Raw genomic sequence first — 24,569 nt, 5'->3', positions numbered from 1 at the left:
TGTATGGATCCCAAGGGATAAGGAAATTTTAGCATTTGATTTGACTGAAACATACATTCATCACCATAAAAGATATTTATCCAGCCAGTGTGGAGTTGCTATTCCACATAAATCCAAACCATGGTCATCAGCTGTAGCCAGGCTTTTCAGAGAAGAGATTTAACAGACCTAGCCTACTCAAGGGAAAAAACCCAGGGAACTATACTTTCATTCATATCAGGCAATATATTATTAAGAAATGGCTCTTCAGTCAGTAACACTGAACTACCCAGTAGCTGAACTTGCTGCAATTTATTGTGCCCTACAAAGCGCTGGAAAAGCCTGATAATTACTTAAACTGCCTGTGACTTGTCTTTGCCAATCTTCTCTTGTCCTTTACTTCCTGCCAGAGTTACCTGACTTGCTAATGAAGAGAAAAATATATTCATATATCTGTCATACCTATTTCCACATTTAAAGCCTACCAATTATCTTTTGGTGCTTCCTACCAGGTTAAAAATCTCCTAGGCATGGTCTGCACACCATGTTTTTATGAACTGTTACTGTCCTTGGAATTTCTTTCCCTCTGGTATAAATAAGTTCCTACCATGGTCAGTAATCTCAGCACACACTAGCTCAGTCACACACTCAGCCCATGGAATGTGGTTTCTGTCAGAGTGAAATGCAGAAATGCAGGCTGTAACTGCCCATACCACTGCTAAAGTAGGCAACAAAGTACTTCTTCTATTACTGACCTGGTGTAAGACACACCTCAGGAAAACAAAAACAGTCTTCTCCTGAAGCTGAAAAATTAATATAACCATCAACACAGGCATCCATGGTGTGTAAAGGGACTGATGAAGTGGTCAGTCTCCTGAAGATAGTATCAAAACTGATTCCTTCTGCTTGGAGAGTGATCTTCTCATACAGGGGAGAGGGGAAGGAAAGGGAGGAAAAGGAAGAAGTCCTCCTGTGCTTAATTTTAATATAAGTATTTTTTTAATAAAAGGAATTTGAAATATCAGGATTATCTTGACCAATAACTGCTTACCCACTGTTCAAGTCATAGCAAGTGGATCTGAAGAAGAATGCAACACTTCACTTTTGCCCAGAGCAAAGTAGTCAAAAGGCTAGGCTCTTCAGACAGACCTTTAAGAATAATGTTTTTGATAATATAATTTTAACAGGTTAAAACATGACTTTAAGTAAGCATGAGAACTGAGTACTATTCAGAATATAGACATAGCAATTTTTTTTTTTTTAATTACTGAATCTGATTTGAGACTTTAAAGTGAGTGTGAGTCAAGAACCTTTCGCTTCTGAGGAACTAAGACAACAGGTAAGATGTATTGATGATTATAGCTCATGCCAAGTTACTTCAAAAATTTCAGAATACATTTTTCCCCATCTGAAAAAGACCCAAATCAAACATGCTTCTTTGAAATTTAAACACAGCAATTGAGACTTGGATAACTAGCCAGATTTAGGTTCCTGTGATACTTACAAAGCAGCTCAGTGCCCTCTCCACCAGAGTGCAGCCACCCAAGCTGCCATGATGCAACAGACTTAGAGTGGTTGATCATGAAGATGTCAGAAGTTAATCTATATGTGCTAAATTAAGAAGGCATTATTTCTAGGATTACCATATACTGAAGAAACGGAAAGAAATACTTTCAGAAAACAATTCACCTACTGCAGACAGTGCATAAACCTGCATGCCTCTTACAGAATTGGGGGCCTAAAAAATTTTCTCCTGTTTGAGAATTAACCAAAATTAATGACCTTTCCAGCATAGCTTCCTTCTTCAGCAACAGAAAAACATACCATACAACTTTGCAATAGCAATTTTAAGTGACAGGTTACAAATGAAGCGCAGGAGAAAGATTCAAACTCCTTGCTTCACACATCTTTGTTATCCCTCTGGCTACTCTGTAATGGGTGCTCTTTTTATTACTGTGAAACAAGAGAACCACCCCGGATGTGGAGAACCCTCAAAACAGAAGTCTCAGTAAATTAAAATTTTAAAATTTATATAAAATGTTTCACAGAGAGACACTTGTTAACAACTGAAAATATGTTAGATAGGAATCTCTGACCACCACATTTTTATGAACAACATGTAAATGAAGATGAATTTTGTTTTGTTTAAATTTTGAGATCTTACACAAAACGCAATCTCTCATCTCCTTATAATGAAGATTAGGCATATACATCAACCTTTTAATAAGAGTGGAAAATCCATTTGAACAAAGAAAACCCATCACAGAATCACATTTAAGGCTAAATTCACAATGGCCTTACACAGAACAAGATACTAATAATCACTTTCAGAAAATGTTTTTTTACTGTGAAATGAAGAAAAGAGTATCTGTGTTATGTTATACATCATGATGCATATGAGAGCGTCTATTAAGATAATCAATGACTTTAATTCTTTGTGAAATGCATTTTCTCTTTAAAAATGCATGTGCACATAATTCTTGGGGCTTAATTTAATCAGTACTCAATCTAAGTATCTCTGTATTGCAACCAGAAGGTTGATTAAGAAAGCAAACCCAGGTGATGTCTTAAGTTATGTATTCATAATAAAAAAAAAAAGAGTAAATATAAGAATAGAATAATTTTTTTAAAAAAACCCCTTTCTATTCCCTCTAGTCCAGCACCATATTTAGAGTATCCCATTATCCTATTATCTAGGCTCTACCTAAATTTCTGACATTTTACTGGTAGGAAATTGAAGTGTAGTGTACATCACACATGTATAAATGCAGAGGCAAGCAGTATATTTTCTGCAAACTGAAAATACCCCTTTCACTGAGGACTGGGAGTGGTAACACCCTTTTACTGACGTCAGTAAAAAGGGAGAGTTAAATCATTAACAGACGTTAAAAATCAATTTGGCTACTTCTGACAGGTGAAGTCAGACATTTTATTATGAAAATGATAAATCTTTTGGCTCTTTCTTTCAATAAATTGATTTTATGAAATAAGGAGTGATAAGAGAATTTTATGAAGTATAAACAGTATATATTATAAATAATAACACATGGCCCTAGAGCAAATGCTCTTTTGATTTATCACAGCAGCTAAATCTCTCGAGTGGCTTACAGCATAGTCACACTGGGATAATCTATTGTATGGCTCATATGTTAACTAGATAACTGCCTAGTGTGGAAAATTTATAAAGTTAAGGCTAATGATACCAGGATTTTTTGCTGGATTTATTTCTCACTGCAGAGGTGATGTAAACTGAGAGCAGCACATGGCATGTCTTCAAGGGAGCTAACCCTACCTAATTCAAAGATACCACTCTCAGAAAGCAAGGGATACCTCTGTTTTCACCTTCAGAATGCAATCAGGAGAAATGAAATACAAGCCAGAAAGCACAGTTTGCCTGAACATGCCAGTTTGTACTTATATCAGTACAGTTCCACATTCCAGAGCACAGGGACACAGTGACTAGCACCAGACAATACAGACTCAAAGCCACTCCACTAAGTGAATGGTCTCAACAAGAGTTACTGTTCTGGTGTTCCAAAACAGTTTGTGCAGCCCGTGTAATTCAAGCAGTGGTGCCAAAACACAACACCAGATGCCCATATGGAAATGTCAATAAAAAGCAAACTTACAAGACCCTCCCAGCTATCACAGCAGTTATTTCTACGCAAACCTGTTATGGGAGCAACCTGGTTCCAACTCCCTTGGCTGAGTCAGCACTTTGTTTTCACTTTTCAACAGTGAGTTTATGGATCTTGACTCTGCTGACATTTGTTTCAGAGAGGAAAAGGAAAACTGGTCCATAAAGTTCCCAAAGGCTGCAAAGCAAAACCAGGAATGTTTGTGAGAAAATTGGAAGCAGACTGCGGGGTGGACTCAATTGCCAGGGATCTTGGAGGTGGTAGGCCCTGCTCCTACCAGGTGTTACTACAGAAATTACTATAAACGTAGCTTGCTACTAGCTCACTAGTAGCTCACAGATAATGTGGTCTGAGGAAGTAGGAAGAAAGTGCTGTCTTGGTATGCTAGCACACAAAGCGACAGTGTGACCATGTTAACCTTCCATCATTAATAAGACTGCATGTCATCACATAAGAACAAATTTTTCATTTGAGCAGTTCAAGATGTCCAGATATACCTTATCCAGGAAGCACTACCTGTTCCCATACACAGAACAGTGAAATAAGCTACTCTCCCAGACAGACAATCTATGCTGCATTAATGGACAAATTGTGAATTTTGGATGGAGAAAACAATATTCTTTTCCTTTTCATATTTTAGCACATTACTATTTTCTTCTAATCCTTCCAGTTGTGGTGGTGCCAAATATGTTATGAGGTAATGTTTGCTCCAGAGAAGTCTTCAATTCCACTCATCTGTCAAAGGGAAAAGTCAAACAGTGGTGCTGCTTCCACACCTGGTCCTTGAACAAATCTGTGGTACTGAATCTTCTTAGCACCTTACAAATGAATTATCATTTGCTTGCATTGGAAAAGCAATGGAGGAGATCACATTGAAAAGCCTCCCATCCACCTCTGTCAAGAGACAGACTTGAACACAAACCTGAAGATATTAAAATAGCTCTTCTTTACCATTTTATCTAAGCCAAAGACATTCCTCATCAAGCTATCTTATGGCTGGCTGAACTCTCCACAAACAAATGTGGTCAACTGACAACACTACCCCTCTCTCACCTCTCCTAATGTTTAGCCGTATAGTTACTTCCCACTGATGTCTGGCAGTCTTTAACCAGTAGTCCTTCCTCCTGCCACTCCACTCACAGGATAATATTGTACAAATAATTCTATTTTCTTTCTATTTCATAGAATCTATTTCAAAGAATTCTGTTTCATTAGAATCACAGAATTACAGAATCGTAGGATAGTCTGCATTGGAAGGACCTTTAGAAGTCATCTGGTCCAGGCCCTCTGCAATGAGAAGGGACGTCTCCAACTAAACCAGGCTGCTCAATGCCCCATCCAGCCTAGCCTTGAACACTCCAAGAGATGAGACATCCACAACTTCTCTGGGCAACCTGTGTCTCAACATGTTTGTTAAAAAAAATTCCTTCCTTATATCTAGTCTGAATCTACCCTCTTACAGATTAAAACCATTACCTCTTGTCGTATCACAGCAGACCCTGCTAAAAAATCTTCCCCCATCTTTCTTATAGGATCCTTCTAGGTACTGGAAAGCTGCTGTAACATCTCCATGGAGCCTTCTCTTCCCAGGGCTGAACACCCCCAGCTCTCTCAGTCTGTCTTCACAGGAGAGGTGCTCCACCACCCTGGCCATCTTCATGACAACTCTCTAACAGATCCACATTAGTTCTTGGGCTGAGAGCCCCAGAGCTGGATGCAGTATTCCAAGTGCAGTCTCACAATGGTGGAGTATGAGGGGCAGAATCCAGTCCCTGGCCCTGCTGCCCATGCTGCTTTGGATGTAGCTCAGGACATGTTGGCTTTCTGGGCTGTGAGTGCACATTGCTGAGTTGTGTCCAACCTCTTCTCCACCAGCACCCCCTACACAGTAAGGCCGTTCTCAATCCCTTCATTCCCTAGACAGCATTTATTTCACATGTGGAACAGGAGGGCCTTTCAGGTTCTTCAAAAGTAGCAATGCAGAGCACATTCAGATAAAATTCAGGAAAATACAGTATAACAAGAACTGTCCTATCCACTATTATTTTAGCAGCCCTATCCCTCTGGGAATATATGATATATGAAAACTAAATTACCTCAATACACCTCTTTACATTACCTCTGTAATGTACCAAAGAAGAAAATATCAGAATCACACATTGTTACTGCTGGACTGATTAAAAGCACTGCTTACTGGTTTTCAAATAAACATGTATTTCCTTAGCCCATAAGTCTTCCATAAAAGTGACTTCTGGCTGCCATATTATTAAATAATGCTAAAATGCATGTACTTACAGAGTGCTCAACAACTTTGACACTGAAATTATAATTTAGTTTGACATTTTTAAATGGTTGATTTCTTTTATATTTCTCCCCATCTAGAGGCAGGAAAACAAAACTTATTAAAGAAATATGCTTGTTTTCTTTGATAACCAAGCTTCATTCTTCATATCCTTCAGTATCAAGCTATTTTTCATAGACATAAAATCCACCTAAATTTGCACACCATATATATATACTTTTATAGAGAAAAAATTCCTAAGACTCACTCTGTCCTTCTCAGAATTTTTAAACAGTCATACATAAGTAAGTATAAATTACATATATATATATACACACATTCCTTTAAAATGTGTTGTTAGGAGGGGTGTGCAGTTTGTCTTATTTACTTTACTTTAAAAAAGCCTCTGTTCTAAATTCTGAACCAGTAAGGTCACAGAACATGCAGCACATGCTGCTCAGGAGTCAGACGTACCCACCATACCATACATGGTGATTCTGGCATGTTGGCTCAGTCAACTCTTAGAAAAGCAAAGGCTAGTGGTGGTTTCCCCAGCTAACATTCCAATAAATAGAAAACCTTTCCATGAAAAATGAAAGTAAGCATGCTTAAAGAATTACAGGAAAACTGACAAATGCAAATAATATATTCTCACAGTGGTTATATTCACTTCAGGTCTGATCTAGCTACCACTCTTCAAATTGTTCAGTGCTTTTTAATTTCATGCAGCACAATACCTAAAAACAGAAAAGTAATTGTGAAACACTGGAATCAGAGGTCTCAGTTTCCTTGAATGAAGTGATGGTCTTACTAAATACTGTTATCTCTTTGACTGGCTGATCTAAACAGTGTCTCTATACAATGCAGGATGGTTCCCAAGAAGAACTAATACGTGTAAACCTGCTTTTCTGCTTTCCCACCTACTTAAAATGGCATCACATACCTTATGGGGTCGAAATATGCATCTTTGGCTAATTGCCCACATTCTGGAATGTGTACTTCACTAGTTTTATCTGATTTATCCTTTTGTGGTTAAATTTATCTCCTGCTGATACAGACATCATACAGAATTCCTTATATGATCACATACTTAATATCTGGGCAATCAACATGTGGTTTTTAGCCACATGTGGTTTATGAACAAGTCTCCTGCAGTGCTACCAGCTAATTCACATGAGCAGCAGCAGACCTTCACTAACATGAGGACTACTGTATAATTCAGCTTCCAGATAGGGTGAAAGAAACCCCAGGATCTAGTAGGCTGCTAGTCCCAGTGCTACCCCAGGACAGGATCCTTGAGGAGTCACACACTCCCTTGCCTCTCAGCTAGGCTGACCAAAGTTTCTGGGATCTGTTTGTTGCTCACAGCTACAAGAAGAGCTTACCATATAAACCTGAAGGAGAAGCTGCCACTACCATCTCCCAGTTTAAATATTCTTATTGTAAAGAAATCCCATCTCTTGTACCATACCAAAATGGTACCTTCTTTAAGGGGTAGATAGTACTGTTTTTGAGCAACAATATGTAATAAAAAGTAAGTAATCTTGGGTCGATATATTGGTATCTTGCACAGCTGATGTTTGTATTTCAATGTAAGTCTCTGCCTAGCTACAGATCCTTTGGGAAATATTCTATTGTGGAGATAAAGCAGAAGGTGAGATTAAAATAGTAAAACCCATTTTGGTTCCCAACTATAGAGTCCCATTTTCACTATATGTAGCAATTGTCTACAAAAGCGTGTTGGACTATGACTAATACTAATATAATTTTCACTTATTTTGCCTCAGATACATAAAAAAGACCAAAATCAAATATAAAACAGACACTCATCAAATCATAAAAATTTACTTGTATTTTTTTGCCTATTTTTTTCTGTCCCTCTAGATTCTCAGTGTTTATTACTCACCTATATGCCATTCTATTGTACCCATTACCCTCTACTATCATGTTTTCTCATCACTGTTCTTTTCATGTATAGGCATGTATCTAAGTTTCCCCTGCTGTTGCTGACTTGCTGGTGACTTTGACCCACAATATGCTCCTCTTTTCTCTTCTATCACAGGACTTCAGAAACAGACAAGCCACAAACTTCTACTTTTTAGCTCTCTGGGGGAGGACACTGTATTAAAAAACAAAAGAAAGCAAACAGAAAAATCCTCCTCTAAACTTCTGTGAAATTGTGCCAGAATTTGGGGTGACAGTGGAGATACCAAGAACAGGAAAACCTTCAGCAGAGAAAATAATGTCAACATAGCAGAATTTGGGTTTTCAAACAGTTCCCATGCACTGTTGATTTAAATACCACAGAATTCATATTCGGATAAATCAATGATAAATGTGGTTGTTCAGTGACCATTAATTTATTTCAGATTATGATTATTAATCCAGTTGTCTTTAGATATTTTTTATGTTCTAGATTCTAAAATAAGAAAACACTGAACAGTCCTTGAACAGGACTATGACAGTTCCTGATGAAGACAACAAAAATATTTTTTTAAATATAAATGCATGCCCTGGTAATTTGCTTTGATTAGAAAACAAAAGATTAATAGAAGATTCAAAAAGGATTTATTTGCTGTTAGTATATTATCTGTCATGCTTCTCTTTATTGAACAAAATACAGTTACAGAGAACACAGATCTAATTATCCAAACCACTCTAAAGAAGCTGCAAAAGACTGATTAACATAATTAATTATGGTATGAAATTTTATTATCATACTAATAAAGACAGCCAGTGTCAAGAGCCTATGACAATGGATAATACAAAAGCTGGAAAGTAATTTACCAAAACCAATTACCTGGCATCCAGAAGAGATCCACTTAGGGGTACTTTTTCTTGGTGGGACTATGAGAACAGGGCTGGATAAAATCACATAGGTCACCGATTTCAGATAAGAGACCAATTTCAGAAAGCTCCATTACATGCCTACCACCCATGCACATACAACCAAACACTCCTGGAAATGACAGTCATGTACCCTTTGTACAAAGTACCTAAAGGCGCAAATTTGTGCACTTCACGAGGAGAAGCTGAACACATCATTGGCACTGCTACAACAAAGAATTTGTTAAATGGAACTTGCCAGATGATCTTGAGAAAAGGACAAGGATGATGACTGAAAAATCTGGCAAGTGGCTTCTGAACGAGAAAAATGACACACACAAAAACCAGGGAAATCATTCAAGTAAACAGTAACACTTGCACATGCACCTCCACATCCTTCAAGCCATGGCAAACATCCAGAGCTTCAGAAAAATGTGGGTGGGGGAAAAAGGGGAGGGAGAAGTAAATAAGGAGAGGATGTGAATAATTCTTCCAAGATTCTGTAGATAACTAGCCTGTCATCCTGTTATTCAAGGTTAAGAAGTAACAAAGTCCTCACTGGTTTTGTATAATTAATATCATTAAATCTTTGTATTAAACTTTGCTTTCAGCAAGACATATTATGTTACTGGAGAAGAAATTGTTTATTTTTGCTGGTAGTCTTGAAGAGATAGGAGGTGAAGAAGAGAGAGAAGCATAAGAAAACAGAGTGCAATGGTTATAGCAATTCTGTGAAAATAAGAGACTGCCAACATCAAACTAATCACTTTAATCTTTCTTTCTGCCTTTCTTTCTTGATCTAATGTATGAATTGGTAGCCAAGACAAGTCCAAGTCTATAAGCTGCATCAGAATAAATAAATGTTTAGTTAAAAGCTTGGGAGAAAAGAAAAAAAAAAAAAAAGGAAATACCTACCTCAAAAGATTAAGGAACATCTTAGAAGCTAAGTGTTTATCATATTAAAGATCTGGTTACCTTCTCAGCTAATTGCTTCTGTCCATACTTGCCTCAAAACTCTTTTCCAATAGGCAATCTGTTAGTGAATAAAACTATTCAAAACATTTCCAGCGAGATTCCTGTTCCTGCTCATGAATGTTACTAAAGGAATTCATTAAATGAAAATCCAGGGTTAGCCTCTATTCTGTTTTCATAACTTCCTCTGAACCATCACTTTACAGATTTTTTAAAATTCTCTCTTTTTTGGAAATGAAACATATTTTTCAAAGTACTCTGGTCTGAAGATAGCTCTGCTAAAACACTGTTTTTGCAAGCATTTGTAATGGGTAATGATATGGCAAAATTTATGGCATAGATACCACATTTAAGGAAACTGTTTCAAAGCAGCACCTACACACTATTCAGGAAATGGCATAGAATGACTTTTTGTTTGCTTTCTTTGTTTTGCTTAAACACAGAAGAATAATGCTGCTTTGATTTTGTTAAGTAATTTACCACTGGAGTTAAGAATAATAAACATATGTTACCTATGTTCATTTAATATTGTGATTTATGTAATCAAGGTTTCTAAAGGCAGATCTATTCTCTTTGACCAAATAATTAAAAACAGCACTCGTATATTGAATTGTTATAACCCAAGAAGTCAAACTACTTGTTGCTACTGAAGACAAACACAATCTCAAACGTCATAGTTTGGCTACATTGTACTTAATTATATAAAAATACTTGCAAATTAATTCTGCCTTAATTCTGCCTTTAAAAATTCATATTTCATTATTTTTAACTGAATTACTTTTATTTTCGTATCCAATAACCATCAGCTTTCAATGTCCTGCAATGACTTCCTATTCTCCAGATTGTGTTACAAATATGAAAGACATGTTTCTTCAGCTCAGCTATGAGAATGTTAAAGGAGACCTGTTGCTGACTGGAAAGGAACAGTTCCAAACATTCACTGTGTGAGGCTCCATGGATATTTGCTTCCCTTTATTTGAAAAAAAACAAAAAACAACAAAAACCAAAAAACCCGATCATGAGCACATCTCTTGCTGCACTCCTCAGAGACATGAAACAAGCTGAAGTGATTTGAAGCTATAACCCCAGTAGTTTCATTCTCTCACCATTGCTGTAGAGGAGAATTCTTAGACTTCTCAACACAATGATATGCGATTTCTAAGAAACAAGTCGCACTGAAAGGAGGAGGGAAAGGCTCACCTCTTAAACAGTTAAAAAAATGCTCTAGTTAAGTTCCTAGCTTTGAAAGAATTCTTCAAAACTCTCTTGCTTTCTCTTTCACAACTTTGAATTTAGCATCAAGTTAAGAAGATACTGTTAAACATGAACAACCAAATTAAAAAGGCAATGTTCTGATAATTTCAGAATCCACACATTTAGACTAAAGACACACAAAACCATGCCTTACCAATGACATGGGAAGTATATCCTGGTTGCCACATGAACATATATACTCCTTTTAGTCATTCTAACACATATTGGACATGATTTAAACTCTATTAAATTTAAAAATCCATTCTGAGTTATTCATCCTTCTCAGAGGTACAACTATACATCCCAGAGCCTGTACGAAACTAGGATTCTTTGAACCCCTAGGCTTTAGATTTCAGAAAAAGTGGAAAAACTTCTATCAGTTTGAATTAAATTCCATGGCATCTTAATCTCATAGGACCATCTGAATCTTTCTAGTCAGAGCAGTTTACATATCCAGTCTTTCATCTGGATATTTTGGAATACTTAGAAAAAGTAAACAGAAGAAAAACCACTATAAAACAGCATAAATATGAACAACATTAAGTGTTTCCCATGTACTCCTAGGAAGTCCAAAAGCAAAGAAAAATCCTCCTGCTTTGCTAAAATAGGATGTAGAAGATAAAAATAATTGTTGTAAATCTTATTTTGGCCTTAAGATATTTGACATTTTTATGCAATCAAGAATCCACTCTCAATTCCAACTTCATAATAGAAGCTACTATTCAGACAAACACTTCCTACTGCAAGAATTGCAAATGTGCCAAAAACTCAATTTGAGAAATGAAGTACAGCTATGAAGTTCAATATTCCCACTTCCAGTCTTGGTCACAATAAGGTTTCTGTATTATACAGACAACCAGCTAGACACATAAACAAATATGAAGAACTGTAGATGGAATTTTTCATTAAAATGGTGCCTCCAGAAGAAAAGATACCCTGTCAGTTCTTTGGTTTCTGTCTCTTGTGTTTCAGCTGTGCTCCAAAGGGTTGATGAAAGCATTATACCACAGTATTAAAAAAAGAGAAAGTTTCTTCCTAATTTTGTTTTAGAAATTGCTTTCCAGACCATGATTCTACCCAGTATTACAGACAAACTTATCAGTAGCTTTAAACTTGGAAAAAGCTGAATATCATTACTAAAGCAGGGATAATGATGGCAAGAATACTGAGAGAGATTTTGAAGAATATGTGCTCATGTCTTTATATAACGCAGACTTGGGGGAGGAGACATATAATCTTGTTATTACAAGTAAGAAAAATGCTCCCAGCAGATGCAAAGTTGAATTTCAGAGCTGACATGTGGAAAAATCTAACTTCAACTATTTTAAACATCATTTTCAGGTATTAATCCTGTAATACAAAAACACTCAGCTACCAAAAATGCAGCTAGCAGACACTCTGCCATTGAAGCCTGTGGTTTTCACAATGGTTATTTAAATTGCAATTTCTTCTCAATAACTTTGTTGACAACTAGGTTGTGCTGTGTACTTCCTAAAGAACAAGTTCCTACTTCAAAACCATACAAGAAATATAAAAGACACAAGAAAATATAAAGTCTCGTCTCTATTTTATGAGTAGAAAAGCCACATAAAGAATGAAAAAGATAGTGTACTTCGGAAGCATTAGAAATTCAAGATCTCAGCTTGATCCTGTGGCAGGATCTACGAATAAAATATCACCTTCTGTGAGTAGAGTTGCATGGGGGGGCAGGAAGAAAAGTCTGGAGGTAAAAGGTTTTTAAGAGGCTCAAGGAAAAGGAAAAAGAAAAGGAAAAGAAAAAGGAAAAGGAAAAGGAAAAGGAAAAGGAAAAGGAAAAGGAAAAGGAAAAGGAAAAGGAAAGGGAAAGGGAAAGGGAAAGGGAAAGGGAAAGGGAAAAGGAAAAGGAAAAGGAAAAGGAAAAGGAAAAGGAAAAGGAAAAGGAAAAGGAAAAGGAAAAGGAAAAGGAAAAGGAAACACTAGTGAGATGCAGGTCCAACATCCTCCTTGCATTCTCACACTTCTCCATTCACCAGTCTTTAACAGGTATGCAAAAGATAAGCAGCAGTCTTTTTTCTTGTGTTGCTGTCAAAAGTGTTTCCCCCATGGAAATGGGTGACATACAGAATGCTGTCTTGTCCATCAGACATGCAACTAAATGTTTGGTATATAATATTCTAAATGGGTTATCAGAGTTTAATTTCATGAAACAGAAACTCTGCCTCTTCCCTCTGAGTTCTAAATACATGACTGTATTTATCTTCCCTGCTTTCCTTCTTTGACTGTAAGACTGCTCTGCTTCCTCTTTTTAGCCACATTCAACTTGTTTTGGTACCTGCATCCTTTTCTAACTAGTCCGTAGCAACCCTATCCTCCTTGTTGCAAGACAGAGCACTCAAAGAAGTGAAGCTTTTCCTCCTATTCCAGTGACCTAAAACCAACAAGGATGTGATTTTTCTGCAAGTGACTCCCTTCTCATTCTGTGCAAAGGGTCAATCAACCAGTGCAAACAGAAAATTCAGCCTTCCCCTACCACATATGATACGAAACTATGTGCTTTGCTCCATCGTGGTTATCTAACACACACACACATGCAAAATATTGAACTCTAGCCCTTCAAGAACAATTTTAAATAGAAAAGTTACTAGTATAGCTACACATTACAAGGGGAATTTTCCCCTAAATTGGAAACTTACAGACTTCTTCGTTTCTGGTATAGCAACAAGGAAGTTTATGCTGTGACTTGACAGTGCAACAGCTCTATCAAAATTTTATTCCTCCATACTTATTACATACTTACCTTACTATTATTCAAAATATTTTGTCTCTATTTCAGCAACATTGCTACTGTATATAATAATTTAAACTCTGCTGTCTTTACAGCTAACACAAATTTTCTTCAAAAATTAATAGGCACCTCTGTGGTCTACGACAATTTTTTTTGTAGGAGGAAAAATAAGAATTTAATTTCATCTGCTCTCTCACAATTGCTTAGAAGAAGAAATACACAAATTACATCAACGGTTTGGGATTCCTGCCTCCCCCGGTAATTACCTGCATAAGAATTCTTTCATTACATCTCTCTCCAGCCTTCTGTAAGCATCCTACAGGTACTGGAAGGCTGCTATTACAGTCTCCACAGAGCCTCCCTTCTCCAGCCTGAACAATCCAAACTCCTTTAGCCTGTCTTTACAGCAGAGATTCTCCAGCCCTATCTTTGTGGCCCTTTTCTGGGCCTGTTGCAACAGGTCCATGTTTTTCCCGTGTTCAAGGCCTGGGCTGAGGGCACTACAGGTGGGATCTCACAAGAGCAGAGGGGAGGAATCCCCTCCCTTGAGCTGCTGGTCACCCTGATTTTGATGTAGCCCTGGATATGTCTGGCTTTCTGGGCTGTCCGAACACGTTGCTGGGTAATAATCAATTTCTCATCCACCAGTACTGCCAAGTCCTTTTTCTCAGGCCTGCTCTTAATCCATTCTTGTCAAGCCTGTACCTAGGGATGAGACCGCTCCAACCCAGGTGCAGGACCCTGTACTTGGCTGTGCTGAACTTCATGCGGTTTGCACAGACTCACCTCTCAGGCCTGTCCCCCTCGTCCTCCAGCGTGTCAGCTGCACCACACAGCCTAGTTTCATCTGTGGACTTGTTCACAGTACCAACTAGCACCAACATCTAAGTCCCCAATAAAGCTGTTAAATAACAGTGGTCCCGGTACTGACCCCCAAGGAATGCCACATTACCGGTGTCCACCCAAAGGCTTTGATCTTTGAGGCAGTTCTGGAGAGTGTCCAGAGCACGGCAACAAAGCTGGTGATGGGCCTAGAGAGTAAGTTCTGTGAGGAGCAGCAGAGGGAGCAGGGGTTGTTCAGCCTGGACAGAAAGGAAACTGAGGGGAATCTGTATTGCTCTCTACAACTACCCAAGAGGAGGCTGTAGCCAGGTGGGGGGGGGGGGGGGGGGGTCAGCCTCTTCTCCCAGACAGCCAGTGATAGGACAAGAGGAAATGGCCTCAAGCTGCTCCAGAGGAGGGTTCAGGTTGGACACCAGGAAGAATTTCTTCATGGAAAGGGTTGTCAATGGTGGAGTAACCATCCCAGGAGGTATTCAAGAAATGACTGGATGTGGATTTAGTGCCAGGGACTAGTTAATAAGGTGTCATCAGTCAAAAACTGGATTTTATGTCCTTGGAGGTGTTTTCCAAACTCAGTGATTCTGTGATGCTACGAATGTAACCATCCAGCCAACTTGTTACCCAATGAGTGGTCTATCCATCAAATTCTTGTCTCTCCATTTTAGACACAAGGATGTTGTGCACAACAGTGTCAAATGCTTTGCGGAAGTCCAAGCAGATGATACCAGTCCCTCTTCCCTTATCCACCACTGCTACAAATGCAGTCAACAGAAGGACATGACTGCAAAATTTGCAATAGGAAGGAAACATACAAACCCCAAATTTCAGCTGCATGATCAAAGGGACATCTTTGTAACTGACTATTAAGTATAATTGAAAATTATATTCCAGCAAATTTTTTTCTGCTCAGGAAAAAAAAAAGCTTTCTTTTTTTCCTGTGGGACAGATTAAATCCTTTCAGAGAGTAGAAGAGAACAAAATAAATGAAAAAATAAACTTTTCCATGCCTTCTTTTTTAACTGAAATTAATTTGCTGAATGTTGGATACAATTTGATCACAGGAATAAGAAATGCATTCTAAGGTTAGTTTCATCAGATGCAAATCAAAAGAACTCTTTAAAAACAAACAAACAAACAAAAAAACAAGCCTAAACACTCCAAAATCAATCATTACATGATTAAGTACTTTTTGATTATACGTACTGCAGACTAACAATCTACTTAACTATGGGGTTTTGTAAATAGGTTGACAAACTATTGAGCTTAGTGTATTATACGTTCACAGTAGCCCTGTGATTTGTCAACTTTCTTCCCTAACTATGGTCACTGTTTCAGAACATATTCTATTATAGTGAAAATCCCATTAGGTTATTATAGGAGCCTGACAGTTCTCTAAATATACGTTTATAAAAAGCCCAGGGAGCAGCTTTATACTTAGCCTCGTTCCATGTTTTCATCTTGCCTTGAACTTTATGAGTATTTTATTTTTATGTATCTGAAATATTAAGCACATCTCTTTTAATCTTGCTGTCCCCTGACTGACACAGGTCCGTCAGTCAAGGGAAGTGCAGAAACTACTTCCTGTCTGATGAATTCTGCTGTACTTCTTCCTCTGAACAGCAACCAAGCATCAAGTTTTCCTGTTTTTTTTCCCCTAATGTAATTTTTCTAGCAGACAAAAACATTCTTCACTGCATGGCTGTTCAGTGTCCAGCAGATTCCTCTGTTACTGCAGTTAGAAGTTTAAGTTAGCTTTCCAAATTATATCAGAAATTAATGGCACTCGGGTAACCCCTATGCTCAACTTCCTTGAACAAGACAGTCATCAAATAATAAATCCTTTCTACACTACAGATGCACTATGATTTACCCAGGGCAGGTATGTTTAAAATTTGCCATTGAAGGTATGTATGTTCCACAACCACACTGTTTCAAGTAGATGTACATCAGGAAAATTGAATAAATAAAACAATGCAAAGTAAGGCCATTTCCTGGTCTTTGACTCAAAACCCCAAATGATATCGTTCGTGTTTCACTATGCTCATTTACTCTTGAAATGTAAGTCATCTGTTAAAAAAAAAAAATCTTTCCTTCTTCATTTCCACTGTTCTACCCCAAGGTAGGCAAGCCCATGGAATTTCGAAAGGGTTGACCATCTCAGCTCACTCATTTCTTTGGGAGTTAGTGTAGATCAGGATGTGTATGGCTACCCTCTATTTCCTCTAAAAAAAACCACTGAGAGAAATAAAATAAAATCAAATAAAAAATGTAGCTACACAGGACTAGTGTTTGGCTATTATATTACTCAGTAGTGTCACTTTTATACATAAAGTGTTCCCTTCATATCAACTCTTCTCAGAATCCAAAAATTTGCAGTGCAAGGAAAAAATGGTTTATACAGCCACCTGAGTTACACTGACTGTGGCATTATTATTATTATTATAACGATGTCAAAATCCACAAGCAGATCTGTCTATTTAATGCAATTCATAAGCCTCTTGAATCTGCAAGTCAAAACAAAACTAAATGAAACAATTACAGGCAGTTTTGTACAAATCCACTCTTCCATTATTAAATGCTTTATTGGAAGAATACACATATATGGGGTCAGTTTAAAAAAAATATATATATGCACAGATGAAAATTCTGGAAAAACTTGGTCGAGTGGAAAGTAGCAGTATCAAACACCACTCCACAAGCCATATCTGGGACTGATGTAATGCAGTCATTATTTATGGCATCTAGCCATATAGAACTATGAAAAATTTGAAGCATGGATGCAAGAATAGGCTTTGTTTAATTCCTCTGATGGATGTTATTTGCCAAGATGAGACAGTCCTGCTAGACAGTCCTCCATTCCCACACCAGTCTTGAACTGGCATGCAAGCAGCACATAAAACATGTAGCTTTTGTCCACTCAGTAGAACATGCCGAAAAAAACAGGCTTTCTGCTTAGCAGAATTCATTGTTATAACATGATTTCACCTATGTGTTCATTCCAAGTGATACAGCATCTTCTTTTCTCTTTTCTTTTTCCACTTCTAGAAATGCAACTGTGTGTCAAACAACAACAGTGACCTAGCTATCCCAGAATGTATTCTAAGATAACTTCAGCAGCTCCAATAGATGTCTTTCCAAAAGGCCTGGAATTGCCTCTTTGCTTTCCACTTCTCCCTCTCTTGGTAGCTTTCCTTGCACATACATGTTCAACAATTATGCTGACTGCACATTTCTCTCAAAAGGCATAAAAAATATACCCTTAAGACTGAAAAGGGTGTAAAGAGTTTAATTAAATTTAATAGGGGCATGACTCAGATGCACATGGCATTATTCACCAAGTCTTGTAAACTACATGTTACATTGCTATTACATTGCTTACTGTAACAGAAACATCTTGCTTGCAGCTGGGACAGAACTGCAGTTTCAGAGTGCAAAGTGCCTTAAGATGCACAATGGCAACATGTACACATGTACTTGAGCTATTACAGGATGATTTAAAATACAGGAGCAGAAGCATACAAGGAACGCTGTGGTGCAAAATCCAGCTAATGACTTCCTAGTCTCTTCACCATACATCACCCCAACAGAAGACTTCATCACATTTCATGATCTTCTAGATCACAGGCAAGGCAGATTTTATTGTGTTTTTTTAATGAAAAAACAAAACTAAAACAAAAACAGAGTAAAGAAACAAAAAATACCCCACCCCCCCCCAAAAACCCCAAACAAACAAACAAAAAAAAAAAAAAAAAGGAAGGACACTGAAAAGTAAAATTACTGAAGTCTGGATTGCAATGAAAAATGACTTTGTTTTCCTTTGCATGTTAAGTGAAAGTCTAAGAAAGGCCAAAGGAAAACATACATTTTCTAACCAAGACTTTCAAAAATCCTGATACAAAACACAGGCCTATCTGATAGCCACACAGAATTCCTTAATCCTTGGGAAAAAATAGCAGCAATAATTTACATCCTCTGTTGTTCCCATAAAGCTCTAGTAGTGTTCCCTTTGTGTACCCAATGTGAACTTCTACCCCAAGAACAGAGATGCATTTTATGTTTCTCTTCTAAGAGAAGCAAGTTATGATGGTATGAAACTACAACATGACACTAGCAATCTAATCCATATCATCAAAAATTATACGGCCACTTTCTGAAGAATATATTAATCAAACAATTCTGCTATCACTCATTAATGATCACAGAATATTCCCTGTCTTTACTTTGTAATTGTATGATGGCATTATCAACCCAATCATTGCAGGAAACATTCATGAAAAGGGCAGTATTTTTAAGCCTGTGAAATTCAGCATTCATAATTAAATGAGGAAAGAGATAAAATTTCAAATCAGATAGATGCCACAGAAATATAGTTGGATTTCCTCATTTCCCTTCATCTTCAGGAGGTAAAAGCAATTACAGAAGAGGGGTTTATTGGGGTCATACATGAAAGCAACCACTAATATTTTCAGAGATCTTGTCAGAAACTGTACAATCAAACCAGTGCTAAAATATTCCCATCTCCTCTATTTATCTCGGAACCTGTTGTAGCTCCTTTTTAATCTGCAGTTAGAATTCAAAAACCCTTAATTCACCCTACCTTTGTACATGTCAAGATGAAAACATGACTGTTGTAGGATCCAGACGTAATAGCATGTGTGAATAATCTGACTTTGGTGCAACAGGAGAAGAGGAAGTACTGCTTCTTTCCCTGACATATGCACATATTCACATATGGCCTATGAAAACGTGTGAAAATGCTGACGGCTTAAATCTCTAGTGAGCTGCAGGCTACAAATGCTCAGAGACCTGTAACTTAAGAAAACTTATTCTCACTTCCATAATTTTAGCAATCGACATTGCCAGTGCAAGGCCTTTCTCTTGCTATATATTTAACCCTTCCTCACAAAGAAACTAAGGGGACTTAACGTTTTCATGAAAGAAAGGTCATAAGAACTGCTTTAAATTAAATTTTCTCCCATACACCTGAATTCTCAGAAATGGTTCTACAGTTTTTCATTAAACTTTCCTAAAAACATTTGGTTGAAGCCAGGTGTACAACAGGTTGAAGTTAGCCCACCATGGTAAAAAGCTAGCCCACAGTCCTCTCTTCACCAACTTGTAAGTAAAGAGCAGCTCTGCAGGAAAAGACTGGACAGAGTCAGAGCTGGTAGACACAAAACTGACCATGAGCCAGCAATGTTCCCTTGTAGTAGAGAAGGCAAATGCTATCCTGGGCTGCACTGATCAAATGACTATCAGCAGTTCAATCCTTCCCTTCAACTCAGCACTGATGAGGCCATGCCTGGAGACTTGCATCCAGTTCTAGGCTCTCCAGCTGTCTTGGGACACAGCACAACAGAGAGATTGACATACTAGAGGAGTCCAACAAATGGCCACAACAGTGATGGGGGGACTGGACTGACAGACTGAGAGGGACTGTGCAGCCTGGAGAAAAGCAGGCTTGGGGAGTTCTCATAAATGTATATGAGGAACTGAAGGGAAGGTGCAAAGAAGACAGACAGGCTCTTTTCAGTGGCGCCCAGCAACAGAGTAAGAGGCAATGGTTGCAGACTGCAACACAGGAGGTTCCCTCTGGCCATCAGGACACTCTGAGGGTGAGCCATGGAACAGGTTTCCCAGAGAGGTGGTGGAGTCCCCTTCCTGGAAGACAGTCAAAAGCTGCCTGGACATGATCCTGGGCAACAGGCTCTAGGGGACCCTGTTTGACTGGGGGGATTGGACAGGATGATGTCTAGAGGTCTCCGCCAACCTTATCCAGCCTATGATTCTGTGATTATAATTAGAAGAGGAGGGTGAAACAAAGGAACTTCAATGCGTCAAATGATGATGTAAAAAAAATATACTTTCCTGTGATGTTTTGACTCGAGTGGACAATATAACCAAGAAGCCATTTGATCTATTACAAAGCTCAAAAGAAAGCTCCAGTCATTAAAGTAGCAGACGTTTATTTAAACCTTCCACAACAAGATGAAACTGCTTTTGAGTTTGCTCAAACTTAACATTGCCAGCCATTATTAGGTTCATCAATGTAATTTTGATCACAATGCTTTCAAGATTTATAAAAAACACACTACAAAATTGTTTTGATGGGTAAAACTGCTTTCAAGACAATTCTACATAAAGCAAGTAGGGGCATGATGATATTTCAGTACTGGCTGACTAATTGACCACATAAATAACAGTACTCATATCCTAATATTTTGTTCTTATCCCATATTTTTCCTGCAGTCTTATCTGAAATAACTCCTGATTGAAGCATGCTGACCTTCTCACTATAATATGGTCAGTTTTCAAATGTAGGGAATGTATTTGTATTTTCAGTATCTTTGACTGGCTTTATTTTCAACTTCAGTCCATAGAAGAGGAAGTTATAGTCTTCTCTGGACAACAGAACAAAACTCAGTGGATTTTCACTTGGTAAGTATTTTGCTGGGGATGGATAAAGGTAGGTGCTTAACATAATTTATTATTATGTCACTGCATGCAAGTATTCTAAAAAGATGCTCTCTTCTCCATATGACTACTGATACACAAAACACCACCACTTCACTTCCTTCCACCCTGTGTTGTGGACATAAAAGGGGTATACTGGAGCAAGCACAACAATTTAAATACAAAATGGAACAGCATATAGCAAATATGAGGCTCAAACAGTCTAAGAATACAATGACCACCATGCAAAATCTGTTTACCAATGGCCAACATTTGCTTGCATCCCTTCCAGATCTAAACCTGCTCATGTCCCGTCAGCCCATAAAACACATGTGAAAATGCCTGCACTTATCCACGAAGCTCATGTATGAAGTTTTAAGCAGAGCTAAGAACTGCATCTACTACAATAACTATTATCTATAATGCAACTTAAGAAGCTGGTTTACATTCTTCTGTTGAGGTATCCACTATAATCACTCTCGTATTTTTTGAATTTGTAAAATTCCTGCAAGAAGAATCACTCTAGTAAGAGAAGTTCCACTAAAACCCAATATATTAGTTTATAGACCCAAAGGAGAACAAAATTATAAAAAAAATAAAATAAAATTGTGGTAGCCATTAAAAATGATGGAAAAAATTAAGAGGAAATTGAAATTCCACAGAAACACTGAACTAAAAATGCAGTAGGACTACAAGTCAACCCAAGAAAATTTGTACTTAATTCCAAAATATAGCTCATAAAATAGTTCAGACCTTCAATTATTATTAGATCCCATTTATCACTAGTGAAAAGACCCAATTTGGCTTAGGTTTAAAATAGTAATAACTATTTAAAATAGTAATTAAAATAGTATTAACAACAACACATGATTTGAAGACTCAGTTTATTTATTCTAAAAAAAAAAGGGGGGATTTAGCATGCTCTTTTGTCCCATACCTGGCAATGTTCAGAGTCAGGCTGGATGGGGCTTTGAGCAACCTAGCCTGATGGAAGGTGTCCCCACCCATGTCAGGGAATTTGGAACCAGATGATATTTAAGGTCCCTTCCAATCCAAACCATTCTATGATAATACAGCACAGAAATATCATCCAAAGCCTAAAAATATAGTCATACTTAGTAAATGAGAAGAATAATTTTTCACCTTAATTTAATCTAAATTTTAGGTTAATAAATGCAGTATTACAGAATTGCAGTTTGTTTACATATATTTATATCTATCTATCTATCTATATATATATATATCTTCGTTGTGATACATACATATAACCTGTTACTGCTCAGTAAAGCGTAACTTTAATCCCCACTTATTCCACTATCTCATATTACAAATGCAAGAAAAAAAACAGGAGGTTTCCCAAGCCGATTACGTTCTTGGCCCTAGGAAATGCTGTCCATGAGGACAACTGATTTCATTCACACTATCTGTGTGTAAATTTGAGACTAGAGGCAGAAGGCAGTGCCAAACTGCTATTTCAAGAGTAACACTACCTCAGTAACTGTAAAATGAAATTCTTTTAAGTATCTAACATAAAAGCTAAGGGAAACTAAACTGCCTTTTTCAGCTCCCAAGCCACTGTACTGCATCTCTCACTCCACAATTTTCAAATGTAGGCCTGAATAGTCTGTATTTGCATGTAAAAAATAAATAAGCAATATTTTCATTCCCCACAAAGCAGAACTGCTTGCAAGGAAAAGGGAAAGCAGGTGCAGAGGGCCAGGATAAGCAGGGATAGAGCAGAGGGCCAGGGGAGATCAGCTAGATCTCAGTCCTGGGAACAGACCTGGTGGCAGGATTAAAGGATGTGGCAGATGAGGTTTCCATTGCAGCATCAGAGCTATTACAATTCTAGTGGCCTTTATCAGAACAGACAGCAGATCCCAATAGAAACTGGTCTCCAAGGGCCAGTCTGGGCGTCCTGAGGATACTAGTGATACCAAAGTGACCTGCAACCTTTTCTCAACAACTTTTCCAGTGACATAGTCCTGATCCAGTCCTGGCCACATGCCTTCAGGTGCAGGCTGGCATCACACTTCATCCCTCATGGCACTCCACTGTGCTCTTGAGTAACTTCTTTGCATGGGATCCAAAGTGGTGCAATAACAGAAAGCAAAGCAATCTAAAGCACAGAAGTTTCTCTACCAAAACTAAAAGCTTTACTCAGATGAGTAGGCTAACCTGCTCATGGATGTACAATTACTACAGAGGTTCAAGGGAGGAGAAAATACATGTCAGAAGCACAGGAGGAGACCAAAAATGCATATACATAGAATTATGTTTCTAAGTTTATTTCAAGTGACCCTGTACTTTTTTTGTTTTTTTAAATTAAGGTGCTGCTTGTTGTTTTTTTGAGAGATTTACAACATTGCCCTAAATAGAAAAATACCATCATTACTGAACTGTGCTATTACTTATTTAAAATTCATCTTTGAAATTTAAGTACAAAACCAAATGGAAACAATTTAAGAGAGTCACGTTTACACCTTCTTTTCTTTAAGGCACAAAGCGGAAAGTGAGTTCATATATTGTCTCCAGAGGGGTGACTGGTGCATCCTCAGTGAGATTTTTTTTTTATTATCATTATTTTATTTGGCTAAAGTCTGAAATAAAAGCTGGGCAATAGCAAATTGATGACTAAGCAAACCCAACTACCTGTAAAGCATGTTAGAGGATTTAAATTACACCCAAGGGAAACGCACTGACACGGCCCCGGCTCGGCTCTCCACTTCCAGAAAGACATACCCGTGTGAGAAACGCAGGCGGGGACTCTCCCAAGTTTCTCTGCATCTTGGAGAATATTTCCCCGCAATGAAGCAGGCTGGGAACCTCACGCCCGACACTCAGCAATATCGTAACTTTTATAATAACGACCCTTCCATCCTCCCTTCCAGAGAGCTCACGGAGACGTCCGCTCGGCAAACCCCCCAGCAGCCAGCCGCAGAGCCTGCCGCCCGCCCGCCGTGCGGGCTGCGGGCAGCCGCGGCAGCTACCTGCCGGCCGAGGAGGAGCCGACGGCGGCAGCGCTGCCCCAGCCCGGAGCACCGCGGCAGCCACAGGTGCGGACCTCTCGCCGCCCCAGCGGAGCGGGGAAGCCGCGTCCCGGAGAGGCGGGCGACCCGCGGGCCCCCTTACCTGTGCGACGGCGAGGAGCCCCATGGCCAGGGCGAGCGGGGAGGTGGCAGTGCCCCGGCACTGCCCCGCGGCCATCGTGCTCCCGCGGCGCTCCGCCGTGGTCCAGCGGAGCCGCCGCTCCGCCTGCCTCGGGCCGCCCCTGCGCGCCTCTGCGAGCGGCGCGGGGTGCGCGGCGCCGCCGGGCCCCGCAGGGCAGGGAGGTGCGCGGGGGTGCGGCCCCCCGCTGCCGGGCGGCGGGGACGGAGGCGGGGAGCCGTCCACGACGGTCCGCCCCCGCCCGCCACCGCCCCGAAGGGTCCTCCGGGGCTCGGAGGGAGCGGGCAGGGGTGGACGGTGCGCACGGGGGCTCGGGCAGCGATGGGCGGCCTCGGGACGGGGCTCCCAGGAGAGGACGGAGGGCACGGGCAGCGACAGGAGGTGCAGGCAG

At 39.0% G+C, this 24,569-nt stretch overlaps 1 protein-coding gene across 1 annotated transcript in view; it reads right to left on the bottom strand.

The window, feature by feature from the left end:
• Nucleotides 1–24,232, bottom strand: part of ADAMTSL1 (ADAMTS like 1) — a 437,554-nt gene extending 413,322 nt beyond the window's left edge. Inside the window, exon 1 of the mRNA XM_069002429.1 lies at nucleotides 24,143–24,232. Within this exon, the coding sequence (XP_068858530.1) occupies nucleotides 24,143–24,217 (75 nt within the window). The 5' untranslated portion in view covers nucleotides 24,218–24,232. The remainder of the gene's footprint in view (nucleotides 1–24,142) is intronic.
• Nucleotides 24,233–24,569: the final 337 nt, after the last annotated feature.

Source organism: Aphelocoma coerulescens (genome assembly GCF_041296385.1).
Source record: "Aphelocoma coerulescens isolate FSJ_1873_10779 chromosome Z unlocalized genomic scaffold, UR_Acoe_1.0 ChrZ, whole genome shotgun sequence".
Classification (NCBI taxonomy): Eukaryota; Metazoa; Chordata; class Aves; order Passeriformes; family Corvidae; genus Aphelocoma; species Aphelocoma coerulescens.
The sequence above is the reverse complement of the archived record's forward strand: the minus strand, read 5'-3'. Positions and strand labels throughout refer to the sequence as shown.